Genomic DNA, 22,446 nt, shown 5'->3' with positions numbered 1-22,446 from the left:
ACTTTGGATAAACTGCAATATAATCCCACATTAAACCCAGATCTTTGGTGAAAGGACTCTCAAATTGTTTTAACATTCTACTTTTCCCTGCAGAATAAAGAAACACATGGTTTTGTTGCAACAGAGAACACTGGAGTCATAGATACACTGTTTACATATGAACTTCCTGCAACTCTCAAACTCCACCCCTCCTGATTCTTTGATTTTAATCTTCCTCTGGAAAAACCAATCAATAGGTAACAGACACCTTGAGACAGCTTTGCTTTGTGAAGTTGCCAGCACATGCCTTCCTGTACAGTGTCATTCCTTTTAACTATGGAAATCCATACCAAAACACTTTATTTGGCTACGTACCTCATTGAATAATTCCTGCAGGTGGCTGAAATGCCTGTCAGCACACAGCAGCAGGTCACAGACTCCATCAGGGCAGTGCTATCAGTCACTGCCATCAGTGTTAATCCCTCAGCACAGCTGTGCCTGTGGGTAGGCTCTGGAGAGCACCGGGGACTGTAAATGCAGGACACAGCTTCTAAGACAACAGAAGCACAAGTAATGTTGCATATCTGATTAAGAGCAGAAAAGAGACTGAATCTCTGCTCTTTGTCATGCTAGTTTTATCCTTTATGAACTGTATCACTCTACCAACAAATCTACATATTGCAGCGTACTCAGACACAAAAAGACATATGAGGGTTGTATTTTGAAATTTTATTAAAGTAAGAATGATCCTTAAGAAGTCAGATGATTGACTGTGTGTGACAATAGCATGCCTCAGGTAGTTACAGAGGAGATGGCGTGAACTAAACATGCTTTTGTTCCTCCTACCCCAACAGCCATGTAGAGACAACTGTTGCCCAAGCACAACTTAAAGAAGCTTTAGGGCTACTCTAAGCTATGCCTTGGTTCTTGCATCTTCAGACCTGAGGTAGGTCTGAGCTGTCCAGCAGAAGAACATGTGATTTGTCTGTGCTCCTCCATTCACCTCCACGACACGCTCTGCTCAAGGAAAGCTTTCCAATCTTCTGAAGACCCTGAAGAAAGGGTGATACTGCTCTGTGGAATTCTGTGGAAAACAGCTTTTCTATCTAGAGAGGAAGAAAATACATGTTAAAAAGAAATACAGGTGTCCCTTTGTTCAGAAGCAATTATTGTTATGTGTTGCTTCTTAAGGAATTACGGAAAACTCTGAAAAGTGTCTGAACAGCTTCCCTGCAGAAAGGAGTGACCTGCAGTTTTAACAGCAACTGCACCACAGCCATGTTAAAGTGATCCCCACGAGACCAAGGGACTGCAGAAGGACAAAGAACACATCATGTTACCCACATGAAAGGTAATTTGCCTTTATTGCCCAAAAAGCAGTGCACAAATCAGGGCTGGCAGCTGTTCTATACACCTTACCAATGGTGCAAGCTGGGCTTTATTTGACATGCCAGAAGGGACTGTGAGGACAAGCTCCTGTAGAAACTCAGAGGAAAAATACAGACTAATGGTCTGGAATGGTAAGACCAAAACTGAGAGAGTGGCAGCCAGAGAGAGGGGCAGTTGTGCCATTTCAGCTGCTCAGCAGCCTGACAGTCAGTGGAGCAAGCATGTTCTGCTGAAAAATTAAACCCATCTTTCACAAATGTAGGTTGTAATTCCATAAACAATTCAATATCAAAGAATTACTAAACCCAAAATGAGAATTCCTATTTGCCTATACCAGCAGAGAATTTGGTAGAACAGATGGTAAAACAGTAAAGAAAAAAAAAAATCATAGAAACACAAAGAAATGTAGGTATGACCTTCATTCAATCAGTCTTGAAAATGAGCTATGGGTTGTATTTTAAAAGTATTTAAACACAGAAGAGTCGACTGACAGAATTCAGTCCTGACCCAGCTGTGGAAACACTGTAAGGTAACTAAAAAACCCCAGGACGTGGCACAGGCAGTGTGGACAATCCAGTCTGTGACATTTGGAATACTTTTTTGCCCATCAGGTTGAAATAATATTTAATTCCTGATGCTGGCAACAGAGCAAGTGTTGCTGTGGAAGTTGTAAGAGCAGCTCTGTGCCACAGCCAGGGTGTTCTCTAGAGCAGGAGACTTTCTGTCTTTGTCCTCCCCTAACACAGAAGTTCCTGATGGGGCTGTAAAGACTGAGCAGGACTGAGACACAAGAGAGCTGGGATGGAAAAGATCTCCTCCTCAGAGTCATATTCTTGGTGGATTTGGGTAGAGAAGGCAATATTAGTCAAACTGTTTTCAAATTGTGAGCTCTCCTTCAGAAAGAGCAGAGAAAAGAAAGAAGAAATTTAAGCACCTCCCAAGTTTGCTGCTCATGTGTGATGTCAAAATCCAAAGTATTGGGTGCCATTTCCCTGCCTGATGCTACAATCCACCTCTGCCTGTGATGACCTGCAAACTCTTTTCAAGAATTCCTCTATTTTTATTTTTTTTTCTTCCTGATGGTCTGTTTTTTTTCTCCTCTGCCCTTCAGCAAGTGGAATGCCACAACTTTATTAAAGACATGGCTCAGTTTTGGCTCATTTCACATCATCAGTTTCTGCTTTATAAAAGGAAAATGATAAAAAGAGACTTTTTGGCTCACCTTGATTCTTGTGACCTGTTTTTTTTCACACTTTTTTTTCCCTTCCTTTTTAAGGGAATGACACACCATTTTGGTTCTTACTGGCTCTTTCCTGTGAATCCCAGAGTATTTCACTCTCTGTTAAAAGAAGTAAAATACTTTATTTTGATTATACATAAATCAATAGGACTCCAAATACCTACATAACTATATTTCTACTTTGTATATTGAATGACTACTAACAAATGCAATGGGATAATATTTTTCTTTAAAGAAGACTGTGAACTTCAGGTATTGACAAGTACCATCAGGTGTATTTACAAGTACAGTGTTTTGAAAATTTGGAATTTGGAGGTGACCCTTATTAATGAATCCCACTGTAATCAATAACTAGGACTGCCAAGCTTTAAAATCCAGCCTGCATTGTGAAGCCACTGCCACGTTTGAAGAATGACAGCAAACACACCAAAAGAAATCACTACTTACAGAGAGGCTGTCCAGGGGTGGAGAGGAGAATGTGAAGACAGAAATCTTCCCCATGTGCTGATGGGCTTCCTCTCTTCTCCTTCAGGTTGACAGGACAGGGGTGCAATCTCAAACTGCTGCTGATTTAAGCTGCCTGATTTGATTTCTTTTTACTGTGGCTGGCTTTCTTGAAATCATGTGTCTATATCCTTGCTCAAATCTGTTCAACATTAGCACAGGATGTGAGAGAGCTCCGGCTTATGGGATGGAGTCTCTCTCCAAGCAGCTACAGGATGAAACCAGCGTTAAGTAGGTATGTCCTGGAGATTAAACACAGAACCGGTCTTCAATGAACAAAATACCAAGCAACAGTATGACCTGGTGATGTATCATCAAAAGGCCTGAGAGAATAAATTGAAATTTTAATACAATTTATGCCCCACTTGACTTCCAACGTGTACGTGAGAGCCTTCCAGGTCTTCTGTGCTAAGGGACACGTGAGTAACCTCAAAGCAGCTCTGGTTTTTGCTCTGGAAAACGCTGATGCTCATTTTCAACAACACTGTCAAAAGCCTGAAAAATAATGATGGATTCAAAATGCCATTTGTTAGAACAAAACTCTTTAGATGTGGAGATGTTCTGTATCTGAGAAATCAAAGAAAGAAAATTAAAAATCGACTTAGCAGCCAAATAGCACTAAAAATTACACATGTTCTCTCTTGTGAGTTACTCACTGTATTCACACTCTGTAGATTGCCAGTCTCAGTACCTCCATAGAAAATGAACATGAGAAAAAGTGGTAAAATAAGAAAGAAATGAGACAAAGCGAGGCAAGACGCAGAGGAAACAGGAATTAATCAAGGAGAAAAGACTACCAAGCTCTGGCAATTTGCTGGCTGAAGGTACAGGGGTTAAGGTGCATTTTCTTTTCCAAGCAGGCACTGCACTTGCACAAGTCAGGTAAGTGGTGAGCAAGCAGAGAGCAGAGAGTCAACCTAGGAAAATGGATGCCAATGCAAATCTCAAACACAAAAACAAAGCTACAGCTGGATACTCTGCATTCCTCTCAGTTCCCTCGCCCCATAAAATAAAATATCACAAGTGTAATCAAACAAAACAAATAGGATAAATAATGTTTAGCCATCAATGTTTCCAAAGTGACTAGAAACACCTGGAAGTCTTTGATAATGAAGAATTGTATGACTAGTTTTCACCTAGAAAAAGCCAAACCTACTGATACATCCCCTTTAATCCAGGGAATCTGTTGGATATTCTAACATACATTCTACGTTTATAGGATTAGTCTAGTCAATGCTCCAGAAACCTTGGACATGCAGGCATGAAAAAAAGGAACAGTCAGAGGTGCTTCTTCAAAAGGATCAAGCAACTGGCAAAAAATACTGCCAGCTACCTTTTCACGCCCCTGTGAGCATCACTAGTCCTCCCTCATGAAAGATTTCAATTTTAAGCAGTCCTGGTTTTAGAAGGACACTAGCTGACAGAAACAGAGAATTTTATGAGCTGAATACCTTGTTATGGCTCAGAGCTGCCATGAGAAGTAACTACAATTTGCTTTCAAGTTCTAGGAACTCAAATTCTGTCTATGGCAGTGCTAAAGAATTATGGAAAAATGTAGACTGAAAGGCATGGCTGGAAGCCACCAAGTTGAACTTTTTGCTTCAAGCAGGGCTAATCTCAAAACTACATCAGGTTGCTCAGGACATCATCCAGCCATGTTCCAAAAGCCTCAAAGGATGGAGTCCCCACAACCTCTCCAGGTGCAGCCTCTGAGTTCTACCACTCTGCAGATGAAGAAGTTTGTACCTGACACCCCAGGTGGAGCTCTTCTTGTTGAAACTTGTGCCCCTTGCCTTTTGTTCCTTTTTCTGTTCCTCCACCTCCAAGAGAGTGCGGATCCCTCCTCTCTCTAATACCTCCTCAGGTGGAAGACTTTTATTAGATGCTTCCTCCCCATCCTCCTTCTCCTCACTGGGCTGACGAAGCCCAGCTCCCCTGGTTTCATCTCATTTACAGGGATACAAATGTCCAAAGAATCAAGAAGGTTTGTGATGTTAATACTGCCAGGACAGAAAACAGTAAACCTCTAGTGAAGACAGTGCTTTGAACACACTGATCAGCAAATGAAATGTTGGCTTAAAGCTCTGCATTCCCCCAAACAGGCACGTCATGATCACTGGCTGTCAGTAAGCTCCAAAATTAGCTACCCTAATCAAAATTTTCTCCTTCATATCCTTGCTGAATATTCACATTCGTCAGCCTAGACAATATTTGGCTGTCCTGAAAAACCTGGTCAGGTTCCTGAGCATATGCCATGGCCAGATGGTGACTCCAGGAGTGCTCGCTCTGCTGTTCAGATAGATGTCCACTGAAACAATGCTACTCCTTGTGGTAGAATCACAGGCAAAAAGCTGTCCAGTTCCTCTGCCCTGTGGCTGCCAGGACCTTTCCAAAGGTGGTGCAGGCCCTTTTCCTCCAGAGCTTCTGCAGAAGCTCCTGCACTGAATTAGCACTGAATTAACTGAAGGTGACCTGTGAAATCTCATCTCCCATACTGCTTTTTGCAAACTCTGGCAGTATTTTTGGTTGGCTTTCTCTCAGAAGCCATGAACAGGAAGCTTTCCAAAGAAGCCTCCGCAGGAACCCACTGGGATCTGTGGGGGACACGATCAGTTGGAACAATTATAAGATTTGTTTACTTGATATTAGCAAAGCCCAGCGTTTCTTGCCAACATCTAAAAAGCTGCCACAGTGGTCATCCAACACTAACAGAGAAAACTTGCTACAGGTGTGGAAGAGAGGCACTGAAAGATGAACCCTATGGTCTGTACAGTGACCACACAATGTTAAGCTGAGCCACACTGGAGTTGGTACAGAAATAATTCATCAGCTGCTGGTGTTTCCTGAAGGAGCTGCAGTGGCTGCCCTGAGCACACTCCCACCTACAATGCCACGTGACAACAGGTGATAGGGAGGGTCTTGAAGGCCAACTCTGGGCATGGTTAAAGAAATAAAATCTAGTGATCCCCGGCAGAGTATGGATACCCCAGGTCTTACCTCACTTTAGTATTAAAAAGATTCTCTAATCGACCTGCAGGGGGTTGACAGACACCACAGATTTAGTGGTATGGTGTTAGTGACATGCATAACAGCAATGTATTTTTGCTTTTAAAACACCAGAAGGGAGATTTGCCTGGGATTATTATAAATACTATTTGTAATGTTAAACTGGAGATAAAAATTTACTTTCTGTAATTAATCTGGATTAAAATAATGTTTGAGTTGTCAGAGGTGTGTAAGAGCTGTTATGTGCCATGTGGATATTTAAACTGACAGAACTAACTTTCAGTCACTCAGGATTCCTTTTCAACTTGTCTTTGGAGTTACATATATCTATAATGATTATTTCCACATAAAGGCTACTAAGTACTTAATTTGGCCAGCTAATAATGTATTTCATGCACCTCCTCTCTGCCTGAGCCAAGTTAGGAGCCAAGGGAGAGAAGCCCCAGCACTGCCAAGTCTGTTCACCCCTTTCAGGTTTTTGCTGCCTGAGCAACGTGTCGGTGTTGTGAGTCTTGAGGTGGGCACTTCAAAGCCTGCCTGGCTGTTGCTACGGCACATTTCAAGTAAAAAATGCCCAAAACCTCAAGAAAGGAGAGGAAAGTCAGGTGTTCTTTCTGACAAAACCAGCACTTGGGAACTGCGCCCGTGCTGACACGCGCAGGTGTCCAAAGGCTGTGTCTGAGCAGCCCAGAGGGGCCCCTTGGCCAGGGAGCAGCCACAGCCCAGGTCCTGCTGAAGGACAGGGACTCCAAACACAGCTTTCACCTGCCTCCATGCGCCAGGCACCAAAGCCTAACAAGCCTGGGACCAGCTAGGCAGCCAAGAGCTGCTTTCATTCCTATTGAAGAGCACCTTCCAGGAGAACCACGAGGTCAGTCCCCACCACTGTGACCATGCCAGCTGCTCCTCGTGTGTGCTTGTGTAGATGATTTATCTCTAAATGTGCCCCCTCTTTGCCAGTTGCATGTTGTTTGCTGCATCACTTCTCTGATTTCCCTTGTTTCCTCCAAATTCCAATGTTCTGCTTCATGCTTCCAGCTGCTCTCATCAACATTATCACGGGAAAACAAACAAATTCTTTATCCCATGGTCCCAGTTAATAAGAGCTGCTCCAGGAGTTCAGCTTCCTACCTGGTTTTGTCCATCTTCATCATAAGATTATCTAAATTAATCTTCCAGAGCTTACTTAGGAGAATGCCAGCGAAGGCAGTACAATTATGAAGATAAATCAGCAACCATAAATTGAAAGTACAGTTTTCCTCTGCTAAAGAAACGGAATGCCTGAGTGGAACTGTAACTAATATCCATGGGGAGGGAAACTTTGCATTCACTTTGAAAGCCTGTGCAGGGGTCATTCTTCACAGCAGAAGAAAACGGAAGGCTTGGTGCATGTGCCCCTGTTACCAAGGGCTCAAGGGGACAACCAACAGCATCCCAGCTATTATGATTACACCAATAATTTTAAGGGACATGGCAGTGGCCATGCTGTCCAAAAGGGCAAAATCAGTATAATAATAACAATGCAAAATGATAATGAGTATGTAAATCCCAACTAACTATATCCTAGCTGGGATGATAAAGTTGTCAATAACCCCAGTGGATTACCACAAGGCCTCTTGACAAGACAGAAGCTTTCATCAACAGGACACACCACATTCTCCATGTACAAATTGGACATGGCTGTTTGCATAGAAAGATCTGCTCAAATGATTCTTATTTTCCCTGACTGGATGAAGTTTCATGTGAAAAATTTCACTTTTATCCATATAATTTGTACTGCTAGTGAAGACTGTAGAGCAGCTCTTCTGGGGGGTGACAGCTGCTTCCAAGCACAGATGGACTGGACCTCTGCAGGTGCCACAATACAGTGTAACAGATGCAGACCCACAAAAGCAAGGATTCAGACTGGAGTAACTGTCATAAAACTACATGGGTAAGAGGTCAGCAAAATGTTCTAAGGATCTGCGGCACCAGTTTCAGCATTCTGCTCTGTGGACAAGAGATTTACCTTCACAACTGCAAGGCTAAGAGAGCTCCAAGGTAGACGGCTGAATTTTCCCCTTCAACCAAGACACATTCCTGTCAGGAGTGGAATATTTTCCACTGTAGTATTTTGTGGGTTGATGAAAAGATATCATTGTTACTTCAATCTTATTTCAAGACTCTTATAATAATTGAACAGACACTGAATGGCCAAACCAGTTCCTTTTTTGCACGTGAATAAATGAGAGCTTTGCTAATGATTTTCTGGTAGGGCTTTTTTTATTCTTTCACTGAGGCATCTTCAATTCGAGACTGATCAACCCTGTTGCCACAAAATACATATCTAAAGGACAAGCAAGACCACGTTTGAAGAAACACTTCCTGTTAAACAGATGATATTGTCCCCTCTAATAACTTATTTTCAATGAAAATTGGCAGTGAACTGAGCAGGAAACCTGTGACAAGAAGAAACTCTTCAAAGTCCTCCTAAAAGCATTTCAAGTAGAACACATCAGAGGTGAGAACCTGAAGCAAATGAGTGCTCCAGTGACAAGGAATAGTGAAACAGAAGGAAACCCCTCCCTAAAGAGGCCTGGATCACCCAGTGAGGAAGCAGAACACCTTCACAACTGCACACCAAAGAAAAGGATGCAGGCAAAACCAAATTCCTCACACAACATGTCTATAATGCTTTGACTACAGCCTTTCCCCTATCACCCTCAAAACATCAAATTCCCTTTCTACCATCAACACTGCCCCAGATGGAAGGGTCAAATACAACCCCACCATTCTCAACATCCTCAGTGGTGACTTTTCAAAAGAGCCTGTGCAGCCCAGTCTATGCAGCACAGTAATCTGAAAGCAAATGCACAGGTGACATCCTCTGGAAAGCAAATCTCAAATCCTTTATCAATTCTTACACAAAGAGCACACCAGCCCCTCAAATACCAATTCATGAACTTGGAGGACACCACTCATGACAGTCACTCAGAACAGCAGAGAAATACATCATGTTTTTGAAAGAGCCACATGGATAAGAACAGCATTAAAAAAGCTTTTATAAAAAGAGAGACACTCTACTCATTGTATGCACTGCACTCAAACACCATCCTAAAATATGCATCCAAAAAAATCCTGGAAGAAGTGACCACCTGTGGTGGAACATCCTACCAAAGGATGGAATATTTTCTGCAGAGCCATCCCTGCCAGTCTTTAAGCAGCCTCCCAACCTTGCAAAGCTTATCTCAGAAGGAAGTCTTTTGTGCAGAAAATGAGGATAGAAAAAAGCAAGTACAACTCGTCAAAACCTTCCCTTCCACCTTCCTGCAAGGACCTTCTACCCCAGACATCAGCACTCCCAGGTCTCATACATGAGCTTTCCTGGGAAGTCATATCCAACACCTGGGCCTCCCACACTCCCACAGCTGAGCTCAAATAACTGCTGAGGCCAGAATGAAGTGGCACAGAGCCCTGACACACACAAACACGCCTCACTGCTGCAGCTCTCACATGGTAACCACTCAGTCCCTGTCTGTCACTCCTGATCCTGGAGGGAGCCCTCCAGCCAGAAACCTAGGAATAAAAATTCCTAACATTTCAAGGCAGCAAAACACTGCTTCTCCGTCACATTATCATTTCCCACAGTCTCCACACTCTCCCCCTCTCCATACCCCACCTCCCTTTCTCAGCCTACACCTCCTCTAGTCATTTGCACATGCCAGGAAACATTGCTCCCCTTTCCCTGCAAAGACAAGGATCGTCTCATCTCTGCTTTCCTACAAGTCAGCACTCCCTGGTGAACCTGACAGCTCCATTTCCTGTCAGAGATCATCTGATACCAACTCACAACTCTGAGGGATTTTCCCCATTTGCAATCCAGTCTGAAAGCAAGCTGTCACCTTTAAGCCAGCTCTGAAGGCGGCTTGTGTGCCTGAAAGTTTTTCTTCTTTTAAAACAACACTGTTTGGCCTATGAAAGACATCACCTCTGCATAGTCCTTAGGCATCATGGGCACAACAACACTGCTGCTTTTATATAGTTTAAAAATCAAGACATATTTACAATCCAAGTAAACTTGCAGTCCTTATCAAAATATTAAAACATGATTTTGAATCCCTGAAGGCTTAAAGACACCTTGTTCTTCCCAAACCATTAGGACTGTGGAAATTGGAGAGATATTTTGTGAGGCCACCATGAAATTCTGATTATCAGCCTAAACTTTTTACAAGGCATCACTATCCTCAATCAAAGCTTTGAAAACAGAACAGAAAGGGCTCGTTGCCTTTAGAGAGTAAGATAAAGCTAGAAAGATGCAGAAACTCTTCGTGCTTCATCAGATAAAAAGAGCTGTCCCAATCATCAGTCTCCCTTTACTGATCAGCCAGCCCCAAACTCTGACAGGATAAGGAATTCCAGAGTGTGAGAAAACAAATATGGATCAAAACAAATTGGCAATTCAAATGTCTTTACTCTCAACTTTCTATTCAGCTTTACAACTAACTTTAATTGGCCTTGGAAAGTATTCCATTTGATACAATTTCAACACTATTTTATTCATCTTTTTCCTCCCAGAGTTGTGGGTTTTGTAGCAGTTAAGGCCCAAATCTTGAGAGATGTAAGAAGCCAGCAGACACACTGTTCTGTTCACTCCTAAAATTCACAGCATGCACAGCCACAAACAAATTAATACTATTATTTTCCCATTTAAGATAGAATATGTATTTAGAAAGCATGTGAACCACTGTATGGGAGGTGAAAGCTCCACCAAGCAAATACTTTCTAGCTGAAAGCCTGTCAGTGTGTCTGCAACCAACTTATCCTTGTTGGGAAAGATGACCTGCACTCTTACCATCATGATTAGAATTTCCCAGGGTCCATGGCTCATCTGAGTCAAAGTGAGTGTCTCCTCCAATTCCTGGTCCAGGAAAGTAAGCATGAGCGAGGAATCCACCTTCTCCATCAAATGGAGAACTGTCTCCGTGGAAACCAGAAGCAAAAAAGATCATAATATCTGCCTCCTTTCTGTCATTCTTAATTTCATGGTAAGGAACCTCTTCAAAGGTAAGTGGCGTCACTCTCTGCCAAACATCAAAGGCCTGACGAATGGCTCTCCTCGTATCAATCTCGCCAACCTTGGGGGTGTAGTTGTGGACACTGTGGGAATGAGAAAGAAGGGATGTTTCAATTTGCAGAATACATTTGAGACTTATCAATACACAACCACACAGTTTCAACTTCCAGTAGGAAGTTTCTTGCAAAGTTTTGCTGCTACAAAGAAAGTTACCAACAGAACTACCACCCTGCTCTGAATTCTACGTTCATTAACAAGAACCTTCATCATTCTTTGGTTGATTTTGGATCACTTCCTAAAAACCTTTCAAATCTGGGTGCAGATAGTTGAGTAAATTTTTTTAAAAATGTAAATTACTTCCGATTTTGTCTGAAGTTATGCTGAGATGGAATCTACTACATGAAAAAAAAGGGACCACTAAAATTCATTTTGAGAAACAAACTTCCAGTAAACTACACCACCTTACTTATATGACCTGCTTCCTTCTCCAAACCACTTAAAATATTCTAGAGCTCATAAGGGTGATGGATCTGCCAGTTTTGTACAGCCCAGTCCATGAGAGCTAAAGATACAGAGTTTGGGGAGAGTAAGGGGCATTTAACTGCACATAAATGTCCCATAATTCTAAACCAAATGTTAAAAATGCTGTTCATGAGATGTTTTGTGCATGTGCACATAATAGCCTCATGATCTATTAAGCTTGACTCGGGGAATATAAAGTATCTATGTCATGGGAACAATTTTCAGTGTTTAATGAAGCTGGCTTGATTTAATATAAACCCACTGTAACACACTCAGAAGTGAATCAAGACACCCATCACTTGAATGCACACAACAAATACAGAAATTGGAAAGCTAAACACTACTGGTTTGACAAGGGCAGCAGTGCAGTCATCTGCCAAGCTGCTTCTCTTGCCCATGCATATGCTTAAGATCTATTTTATTTATGTGTCTCCATACCCCTCTCCCCTACGGTCCAGAAAAAGGTTAGAAGAAGGATCTGATTCTCAGACCTTTGCATACAGAAGGTGTCCCTTTACAATTTGAGTTAAAACAATTACTATTGGTGGAAGCTTTGAACTAGCCCCTCCTCCCAGTCTCTGCAGCCCTTCACTGTTACTTGAAGCATCCTCCTCCCTTCTCAGAATTCTTGGCAGAAGAGACAGAGGGCCCCAGTTTCTGATCCTCTTTTCCTTCACTCCATCATGTTCTTTCCTACACATTTTTGGTACTTTTCCCATGCTGGTCACTCACATTTCTACCTCTTCACCCCACACATTCCTTCTGACTTAGTCTTACCCAGATCTCCTCCTTAATGACTACATCTCTAATTTTCACTCCTTTGCAATCTCCTTTCCCCCTCCAAAAAATTTAAAAGGCTGCAATTTCAACTAGAGGGTGAGTTAATTTTAATTTGAAGTGACATTCCTATTGTCAGAAACCTCCACCGACCATATTTCAGCAACTGCCTTCCAAAAGCTCCGAGCCTGACTGACTCAGAACACCTCTCTGGGAAACAACTGCCCCTCTGCAACCCTCCCTTGACACCCGTAGCTCACCCCCGCTGGCCTAAGCCTGGATAAAAGCAAGAGCTCTACTACAGGAGCAAAAGTAAAACCTCTGCAAAAATAAATGTTGCAAATCAGTAGAAGGAGAAAGCATCTCGTCCCCAAACAGTGATGTTCCTTTTGCTTTAATGGTTTGTTAAAAGTGACCCATGATCTAAAGGCTAGAGCCTTAGATTTCTAACAGAAGAAAAAGGGCCTTTTACTAAGATTTTTCTACCAAAATTACACAACTGATGGCTGCAATCCAGGTGCCTTTACTGATCAGTTATTTTCTAATTGATAAGAGACTCTTCAGTTACGCCCGGGTTCTGACAGCATTCTCCCCCACCACATTCTGAGAACGAAAGCCCAGACTGGACATTACAGGGAGGATCCAGTTTCAATTTAAAAGCACTTACAAATTCTGCATGCCAAACCAGTACAGACCATTTTTGCCCCATCAGAAAGGGGGAGGGAGGGGGCTGTACCTGTAGGTTATGTGCTTCTGTCTCCACTTCTGGCCCGTGAGTGCATACCGCTTTTTCCTCCGGCTGCGGCGCAGGTGGGGATGATCCGGAACTCCACAGCGAGGCTTCTTCATCCACCTGCAAGGAAAGGGCAAAAAACAACAAGCTACACTAAGAGTTTGGAAAAGAGATTCCAAACAATTCAGGGGGTGACTGGAAGACCTCTGAGAGATGGCCAGTGCTGCCACCAAGAAGGGTTCAGTCCTTCCTTTGTCAGGTTTATCCTCTGCACAGGGCTGTGCTACCCACCTCTGCTAGCAATCCACACACCAAAACCACTTCGCTAGTCCCTGTGCTCAACAAGAGCTTAATCATGATAATGCCACAAGAGACCCAAATCAAAATCGCAGCTGGGTGTCCCCTGGGATCAAATTCACCTATCACCTACTGGATCCACTCTCCATTTGACAAAGTGGTCCTGTGCCACTGAAAAAAACCTAGCTCATACCTCACTAGGTAAAACTGAACAAGTGCAAACACAACCCTCCCAGACAATAACTAAGGCTTCTACCTGGAATGACCAGAACAGATCCCCCCAGTCTCTGGGTCACACACACCAAATTCCATTAGGTTCTCCCTATAACCCCTGACTCTTTGATGTCACTCATGATGTAGGAAACTCTAGACTCTATTGCCAAGTGAACTGGAAGAGCAAAGGATGCTGTCCCTTGCACAGAGATCCAGGCAGTATTATCACAGAAGTCCACCCTCCTTCCCTACCTGCTTTACCTCCAGCCTTGACAGATCTTTTGTTCCTTTCTTAAAGTAGCTTGGGGGTGGTCAAACACTCACAGAGGTTGCCCAGAGAAGTGGCAGAATCTCCATCCTTGACGATATTCAAAACCCAACTGGAAATGGTGCTGGGCAGCCTGCTCTAGATGTCCCTGTTTTAGCAGAGGGTTGGAGTAGATGAACTCAAGATGCTCCTTCAATGATTCTCTGACAGAATCAAGGAGAAACAGACTGTTCCTCAAATTACACTTGCTCATGTGGACGTGGTCCAGAGAAGCCGGAGGTGGCTTATGGAGGAACAAATCTGCCCATCAGTGCATGTGGCAGCTGGGAAGGAGACAAGGGCAGAGACTGAGGAACTGCAGGTACTAGTCTCCACAGGCCCCCAGTCACATCCTTTGAGACTTTGCAGTGTATCCCAGGACAGCAGAGCAGAGTCCAGAAATGACACAAGCAGTCTCTGGCCACAGTCTCTCCCTAAGCAGACTGGCATTGCCTCAGCCACTGGACTTCTTCAGGCATTTCATGCATTTGATCCACTCACTCTGATGGCAAAGGCAAGGGACACAAAGCCCTTAAGAACACTTTGCAGGACATCCCACTGAAAAGCATTCTAGCCACTGCTGGCCCATTTCTCACAGGACACCAAATTCTGTCCCCCCTCCTCAGTAAGGTTTCTCCCACATCCTTGGCTACCCAGGGGACAACTTTTGGCCTCCAAATGCAGACATTCCTCCATCAACTGCAGCCAGCCAATGGCAAGTAGTCCACGCTTGGGCCTAAACAATGTACATCTTATTCACTAAAAAATATTAACCCCAGACCTTCAGGAAGGGAGAGTCTCCCATCACCAGAAGATGGCTTACAAGACTTTTTGTCTGGACACCTTTTCAATTAAAACCAACCAGACACACAGACACTGTGCCTCGCCAGAAAATTCTTTCAGAACCCACACACCTGCTCCCTGTTCAGGCAGCCATGCAGCCCTTTCCTGATTCCACTTCCTCTCTGTAATTCTGGTTGCTTATAAATTTCAATGCAGTCATCTGTCATTGTCTCCCCACCAAGAACAGAGCAAATGAGAGCTGTTATACACATTGCACTGTACCTGACAAGAACCCAAGCTGTGTATATAAAGCCAGCACAGATCTTCCCCACTTACATCACCTCACATTTATCAGCACTGTACATCTTTCAGAAATCCAGGCAACCTGTGGAAATTGGATCTGTCTTGCCCACACAACTGCTGCCACCTTCAAAGAAAAGCAGTACATCTAAGATTTGCTTTTCGAAATATCAATTCAACCTGAACACACTGTGTTTTTCCAAGTGTCCTTTATTTGTGCTCTTTTGCATTGCTTCTAGCACTTTCCTAAAGAGACCTCAAGCTTACTGTCACCTGTATGCTCCCAGATATTTCCTGAGTTTTCAGGGGTTTTTTCAGTCCCACTCACGTGTTATGACACAATGTTTTCATCATAACCTTACACAAGCCATAGTCTGAATCAGGTTTTCACCTCCTGAGCTTCATGGGAACTCCAGTAGTCTGAGCATCACCATCATCAGGCCCTGACTGTAGTCAGAAAATGACCTTCTGTTTTATCCTTACTAGTATCATCCAGAAGATAAAGAATTAACAGAGCAGTACTACCAAACCAGCCTGCATGTGTAGAGAAGTCACTGGGGCTGTCCAGGGCAGTGCTGACACACCAGCACAACCTCACACCTCAGCATCTGTTTCCTGTAAGAACACCTTGCCAAGTTCCCAACACTTGCCCATGCCCAGCTGGCCACATGAATTCACCCCCACACAGCTCAGCCCACTATTATCTAAGCCAGAACTGCACAGAGACCCCACAGAAAGTGGATTCCCTCCAACAGCCAAATTCCCTGCCCGTTTGCCAGCTCCAGGTACAGGCGCAAGAGCATGGGGCTGTTCCAGAGGAAGCTGCAATCCCAACTCCTGGGGCTTCAAGCACTTCTTGAGCCAAAGCTTCCAAGGTAGAGCTACTGAGACTCACGCGGCCCATGGCCCCTCACTCCTCATTATATAGTATTTAAACTATATAAGAACCCAATTTCACTTAGGCCTGTCTGAACCCCTATATTTCTCCACAGTTTGTTCCAGAGCTCAGATACTGCCTGTCTGAAGCCAAGGAACAGAGCTCAGCTACCTGGTTGGAGCTCAGCAGCACCCGAGCTGTCGTCAGCCTGAGCTAATGTCAAGCTGAGAATGTTTATTTGGATCAGCTCCCTGCTTCAACTTACTTCCCAGACATATGCGCCCTGCTCTAATCACATGGTACAAATCCAGCCATCTCTCCTCCTCTCAGCAGAGCAGGTCTGTGGCAAAATATCCACAAAGCTGTAGCTTGCTGCTGTTAATCATCTGTAGCTGAGCCTTATGATAGTCACTCTCTACTGAGCAGTTTGAATACCCCACTCTATGTTCTAGGGGAAATCATCACATCAGAAACAACAAAAGACAATTATTTGCAGCAAGATTCAGATACTTAGGGTTGATTCCCCCATCCTTATTTTTTTTAAATGGGAACAGCAGTAACACTGCATCATCAAAATTTATACTTGGCACTCTGAGGCACAGACTATTGCATTCCTCCAGCTGCTTGGCATCAGGAAACAAGCCATTTCCAAAAGCAGTGACATCCAGTTCTTGTCCAGATACAGCTGTTCTCCCCAGCTCAGGCTCCAAGCCTTTCACAAGACTCTCCTAAAGAGAGGGAGCTGTCACTCTCAATCCCCTACTCTTGAGCTGGTGGGAGTGGTATCTTTAAACAGCTGTGGTGCAGCCCAAGGTGAGAGACTTGCACAACAGGCTCAGGACAAAGCACAAGACTCTTCACACAAGTAAGATCATGTCTTGGTTCCTTCCAAAGCCATGGGATTGACCATGACAAAGACAAATCACCACTTTTGTTCAGCACAATTGTGCCTTCTCTCCTGCACACTCCAGGATTATATCCTTGCTCAGCTGCTCACAAAACCACAGTTAAACCCACCAGCTGAGGCAGACACAAAATTTGCTGAGGCATCATCAGTCGCAGGGTCTGAGGAGGCTGTTTTATGTATTCTCCCTGCACTCTTTACAGGAAACTACATATCCTCTGCTGAATGGATCCCCACCCAAACTTCCTTTTGGGTACTAAAAAGCATCACCTGTGGTGATGCTTCTTTTCCTCTCCCACTAGCAGTACCTGCATGGTGGTTTCCACATGCTTGGGTACCAATCTTGGAGGAAAAAGCAAGCTCCAGATCTGAGGGCATGTGGGAAAGGAGATGAGAAACTTTAGGCTTCCATACTAAGTGTAAATAACTCTGATTCTTAAAGTCACTTTAAAGAGACAGAACTTGTGACACTGACGGAAGTGACAGAAAAATTCCTAACTGCAATCTCAAAACTCCTAACACAGACTGAAACAATGACTTAGTAAATGCTCAAGTTATTCAGAGCCCTTGGAGGCAGCCTGCCTTGTCAGCTCTCTTCCTTCTACTCCACAACCAGCTTCCACAACCAGGTCTGAGGAAGTGACAGCCCAACACAGCCCAGGCAGATGCCCCTTCCAGCTCAAACGACAGGCTCACTGCTAACAGCAATCTGGACCTCTTTTTCTCTTCATGCAAATTCTAGGCAAATTCCCCCCTGCCATACAACATATGGACCCACTGGCTCAGGACAGATGGAGGCAGAGCAGCCCAACATGCCTCCAAAGCACACCAGTGTTTGGCTGGAGCTGAGGTCTCAAGCTTTCGAGACTTGAGTTTCAGAAGAGGGAACCATCTGGGTTTTTCACTCATCAGCCTTTGGGTGTTCATGGGCAGATCAAGCCCTGCCCACAAATACAAAGTCATAAAATGTGGGCAACACATTTCTTTCTTTCAGAAAAACTTTTACTTACTAAAGCAGGGACTCCCACTCACAGTTTGTGCCCTTCCCCTGTCACCCACAAGGCAGCAGAAGCAGCTCCTTAACTTTCCAAACTAGCACCCCAATATCACAGCCCCTTCTTTCCCCACCCCTTTCCAAATCATCAGCATCCCAAGTCTAAGCTTCTACACACCAACTGCACACACACAGCACTGCTCGATGGCTCTGCTTCAGCATTCACCTACAAACCATGTTATTAATGGCAAAGAGATCTCAGATGGAAAATCCCCACCTTTAAAAAGAAAGCACTTTGTTTTCAACTCATTTGAAAAGCATACAGGATTTTCTCTGTCCCTCAATGGAGAACAAGGGGCTTTTCCTGTGAGCTAAAGGAGGGAATGTTACGTTCACTGGAGAGGTAGTCCTAGTCCAGCAGGATCCCCTCCTGTCCAATTCAATAATTTCTTCTGTTTCTCCCTCTTCTTGCAGTCTGGAAGGCATAAAACCAAGCAACTTTCTTCTTTACATTATTTGGTTACTTTATGGCCCTTTCTTTTGGGCTACCATGTCCCTTTTGCCAGCAGTGTGCTCTATGAGGAGAGATGAGGAACCAGGCAGAGCATGCTGTGAAAGGGTCTCCTAATGTAACAAGGGCAAGGGACAAACAGGCAGGGCCCAAGCAAATTCCACTGGGCTTTCTCTTATTGCTCACCATGAGACGCTTTTTTCCCCAGAAAGCCTTAGTAAGACCTTCTCTGCATTCTGCTTTAGTTAGCAGATGCTCCCCAGACCAGCAGCAGATGGATCCAGCCACTACACGACACCCTGGCAGCCAGACAAGGAGCCACTGCCACACCACTCTTTGGAGCCCACACTGAAGAGAAGATGAAAAAAAAATCCTCTCCAGCCCTGGCAATTTACACCAATGCTTCTGAGCTATCAAAACCCAGATCACAAATAACAACACATGGCCAACACAGAGCAGAGAACATCCAATGTCCAACAAATGGCAACTGTGGGCAGCTAAGTAGCCTTGACTACTGTAATCAGACTCCAATAACTCACTTCAATTCAAACTATGGATCTCCACAAATAACATCTGTGGAGATGCACAAATCAAATTAATTAGGAAATAGATTAGAAGCCGTTTCTGGAGCCAGAATTTTAACCTGAATTCAGACAGAGATGGAAGTAAATTAAACCCTTGATGCCTTCCACTTTCAAAAGCTCACAGGATTCACACTTTGATTGTGCAGGAGCAATGGGGACCTGTGCCCAAAGAACAACAGTAACAAGAGCCTCTCCTCACACTCATAAAAAATACTGTCAGTATGAAATACATATTTCATACTGAAATATGACAGTGCATTAAGAAAGAGAAAGACAAAAACAGCCTAGATTAATCTTACTCAATAGTTGTCTGGTCCAAAACTCCTGTTACTGGGATTCCATAAAACTGCTGCATAGTGGCAACTGCAGACTGCACAGCTTTTCCTGACTGCAAGGGAGACATTTGGCTGTCAGATGGAAGTAAGTAGCCATAAGTTTTTAACCAACCCTGAAAAAGAAAGAAACAGATGGTAAGATGCCACAGTAAGTTTTTCAACATAACAGTTCAGAACATTTCCTCAAAAGAAAAAGTGACAAACTAGCCCAAAATATTCAGCCATCTCTCTTTTTTTGGTTAGGTTTGGTAATATCAGACGATTCCTAGGAAGGGCTGAAGACCAGCTTAATATCACCTGTCCTGACAGGACAAGGCAGACCTGCCACTTAGAAATGAGCATCATCTGAACAACTGGGGCAGACTTAAGTCTTTGGAGCATCAGAAATGCCCAAGAAGCTTTGTTCTTGCTCCAGGGACTTCCTGTGCACCCTGTGCTCTTGCCATCACGAGAGTCCTCAGTCCCCACAGCAGCAAGCTCCCAAGAGCCCACTACCCACTGCTGTCTCTGGACCATCATTCCAAGAAAACAGCTTAAAAGTCCTGAGAAATCCCTGGAAACACAAGTTCACCTTTGCACTTGCAATGAGAACAGGACTAATTCTAAAAAACCAAATGGACAAAACCAACCAAACAAACAACAGCAACAACCCCCCCAAAAAAACCTAAAACACACACAAAAAATTGAACAACCTGATTAGGTGGGTGTTTCCTCAGCTAATAGCTAACACCAGCCAACTGTCAGAACAGGAAAATAGCCAACTCTCCTCAAGGAGTTCTGTCCCTTTTCCCTGCCTCCACCCTAAAATGCAGCCTTATATAAAACTGCATATCAAACTTGTCAAAATGCTAAGGACAGCATTTTCAAAAACATACAATTATTCAGGATTTTTTTTCCTCTCCTGTCTTCCCCTCCCTCACTTTGATATGAGGAGAAATCAGAATATTCAGTAACAATAAGAACAACAACAATCATAATAATAGCAGTAGTAGAATGAAAGCTTGTTTTCCTGAACTTTTCCCCATAACTTTTCACGCACACTCCCTAGCGCTTCATTCTTCTGGTTGATTCAATTCTTAGACCAGGATTATTATGAGACCAGCATATATCCTATAAGCTTTTCCCCCATCGCTCTGACCCACAGGACAGTCCTCACCCCATAAGCACTGATAAATCATCTGCATGACCTGTTCTCCCACTGACATGATCACTCAGGGAAGGGGGAGGGAAGATGCTTGCTCTCCCTTAACATAACACAGCAGCAGGAAAGGGGCTCAAGTCAGGAGAAGCAAAAGTGGAAGAACAATCCCTGTTTCTTTGTGGCAACAAGAAGATGCCAGAAGCCATTAGGGAGAGGGAAGGGCCCTGCTTCCAAAGCAGGAGAAAGTATCAAAGAAGGGTTAGAAGCCCATCTCATTCCACTCCCCTGCTATAGGCAGGGACATCTTCCACTATGGTCTCGTTGGTTGCTCCAAGCCCTGTCCAACCTGGCCTTGGACACTTCCAGGGATGGGGCAGCCACAGCTGCTCTGGGCATCCTGTGCTAGGACCTCCCCACCCTCACATTCCTTCCCAATATCCCATCTAACCCTGGCTGCTGGCAGTAGGAAGCCAGTCCCTGTGTCCTGCCCTCCAGCCCCTTGTCCAAAGTCCCTCCCCAGCTCTCCTGGAGCCCCTTTGGGCACTGGAAGGGGCTGTACTGTCTCCTCAGAGCCTTCTCTTCTCCAGGTGAACACCTTCAGCTCTCCCAGCCTGCCTCAGTGCAGCGGAGCTCGAGCTGTCAGAACATCTCCATGGCCCCCTCTGGCCTTGGACCAGCAGCTCCTTAATGGAGTTGTGTTAGGAGCCCCAGAGCTGGAGGCAGTGCTCCCGACGGGGTAGGGAAGCGATACGAGAGCGTGGATCGGGCACGCCAAAGTTCATCGAGGGCACATACAACGCTACTAAACACAGACATGACCAATGGCTTCAGACAAAGCCAAGCTGCAAAACTGCTCCAAGACCATCTGCTATCCCTGCCTTGGCCTCTGACAAGCACAACAATGCTGGGACACTCCATTATAACCAACATTAGCTCCCCTCGAGCAGCGAGAGCACAGTAACCAAAACAGCCCGGAGCGGGGCTGCCCCCGCGTACACCCCTTCCCTGCCGACCGCACTCGGAGGCGGCAGCGGGAACGGGGCACCCCCCGATGGCCACCGGACACTCCGAGAAGCTGCTCCCGGAGACCGAAGCTTATGTTCACACTGGAGGAGCACGGCTGCTTCTCCGGCGGGTCCCAACTTGCCGAGGCACGGCCGGAGGAGCTGTGCCCGCACACCCGAGCTCAGCCCGGCCCTGCGGGAGATGATGGAAATCTTCTGGCGGAGGAGGCGGAGGAACTGCTGCCCGCCCAGCTTTCCGGCCCACCCCGAGACACCCAGCGCACATCGCGGCCCCGGGACGCCGGTGGCAGCCGCGGCGCCGCCCGGCCCCGCTCGCGGACCTACCCGGCCGGTGCTGGTGTCGGCGGCGGCGCGGAGCAGCGCGCAGAGCAGCGGCAGCAGCGGCCCCGCCGCGCCCAGCGCCCGGCGCGGGCAGCGCGCCATGGCCCCGGCGGGGCCCGGGCCCGGGTCGGCACCAGCGGCGCTCGGAGCGCTCCGGCCCCGGCGCCGCGGCTGCGGCTGCGCGGCTGCCCGGAAGGAGAAGGGGGAAGAGGGACGGCGAAAGAGGAAAGGGAAAGGGAAGGCGGGCAGCGGAATCCGATGCTTCCTCTGCCGGTCGGCCCGGGGCTGCCCCGCGGGGAGTGCGCCGCGGGTCGCCGTGACCGGCCGGCGTGTGGCAAAGCGTGGCATATGCAAAGTTTTCTTAAGAAAGGTTATTCGTTGTGACCATCTCCGGGAGAGAACGTGATACCAGCTGCGGGTAGCCGACAGCAGGACGGCTGGAGGGGCAGTCAGCAGGGACATTCCTGAGGGGATGAGGGCTGTGCCGTGCGGATATTTACTAGCTCTAGCTTGTGGAAGGCCTTCCCAGATGAACTGCTATGTACTAGAGGTAGCCGGCGGCGGATCAAGCTCAGCCACGAACTTCACCAGTCTCTCTCCTTCCAATTGCACCCCCATTTCCCTGGACACTTCCAGCACATCAGGATCAGC

At 45.4% G+C, this 22,446-nt stretch overlaps 1 protein-coding gene across 3 annotated transcripts; it reads right to left on the bottom strand.

Annotated features, from left to right (window-relative positions):
- Window positions 1-687: 687 nt before the first annotated feature.
- Window positions 688-22,413, bottom strand: LOC132335666 (matrix metalloproteinase-24-like). Of its 3 annotated transcripts, XM_059862473.1 has the most exons (7): window positions 21,799-22,411; window positions 19,273-19,421; window positions 13,207-13,323; window positions 10,950-11,254; window positions 3,056-3,607; window positions 2,591-2,707; window positions 688-1,085 (listed from the first exon to the last, which is right to left on the bottom strand). In XM_059862473.1, the coding sequence occupies exons 1-5, from the start codon at window positions 22,255-22,257 to the stop codon at window positions 3,600-3,602; spliced, it is 1,038 nt and encodes a 345-aa protein (XP_059718456.1). In that variant the 5' UTR covers window positions 22,258-22,411; the 3' UTR covers window positions 688-1,085; window positions 2,591-2,707; window positions 3,056-3,599. The 3 variants fall into 3 exon arrangements, with proteins under 3 accessions (XP_059718456.1, XP_059718453.1, XP_059718454.1); XM_059862470.1 differs by having other exon boundaries at window positions 3,056-11,254; window positions 21,799-22,413; XM_059862471.1 differs by having other exon boundaries at window positions 688-1,031; window positions 3,056-11,254; window positions 21,799-22,413.
- Window positions 22,414-22,446: the final 33 nt, after the last annotated feature.

Source organism: Haemorhous mexicanus, chromosome 18, assembly GCF_027477595.1.
Source record: "Haemorhous mexicanus isolate bHaeMex1 chromosome 18, bHaeMex1.pri, whole genome shotgun sequence".
Lineage (NCBI taxonomy): Eukaryota > Metazoa > Chordata > Aves > Passeriformes > Fringillidae > Haemorhous > Haemorhous mexicanus.
Note: the sequence above shows the minus strand (reverse complement) of the source record. Positions and strands in the feature narration are given on the sequence as shown.

Bases quoted from the DNA above. Each gene is read 5' to 3' on its own strand.
- LOC132335666 (XM_059862470.1), bottom strand. From the start codon at position 22,257: ATGTCCCTGCTGACTGCCCCTCCAGCCGTCCTGCTGTCGGCTACCCGC. The intron at 19,422-21,798 runs GTAGGTCCGCGA...TTTCTTTTTCAG, and splicing joins CCGACACCAGCACCGGCCGG to GGTTGGTTAAAAACTTATGG. The intron at 13,324-19,272 runs GTAAGATTAATC...CTTTCCTTGCAG, and splicing joins TTGGACCAGACAACTATTGA to GTGGATGAAGAAGCCTCGCT.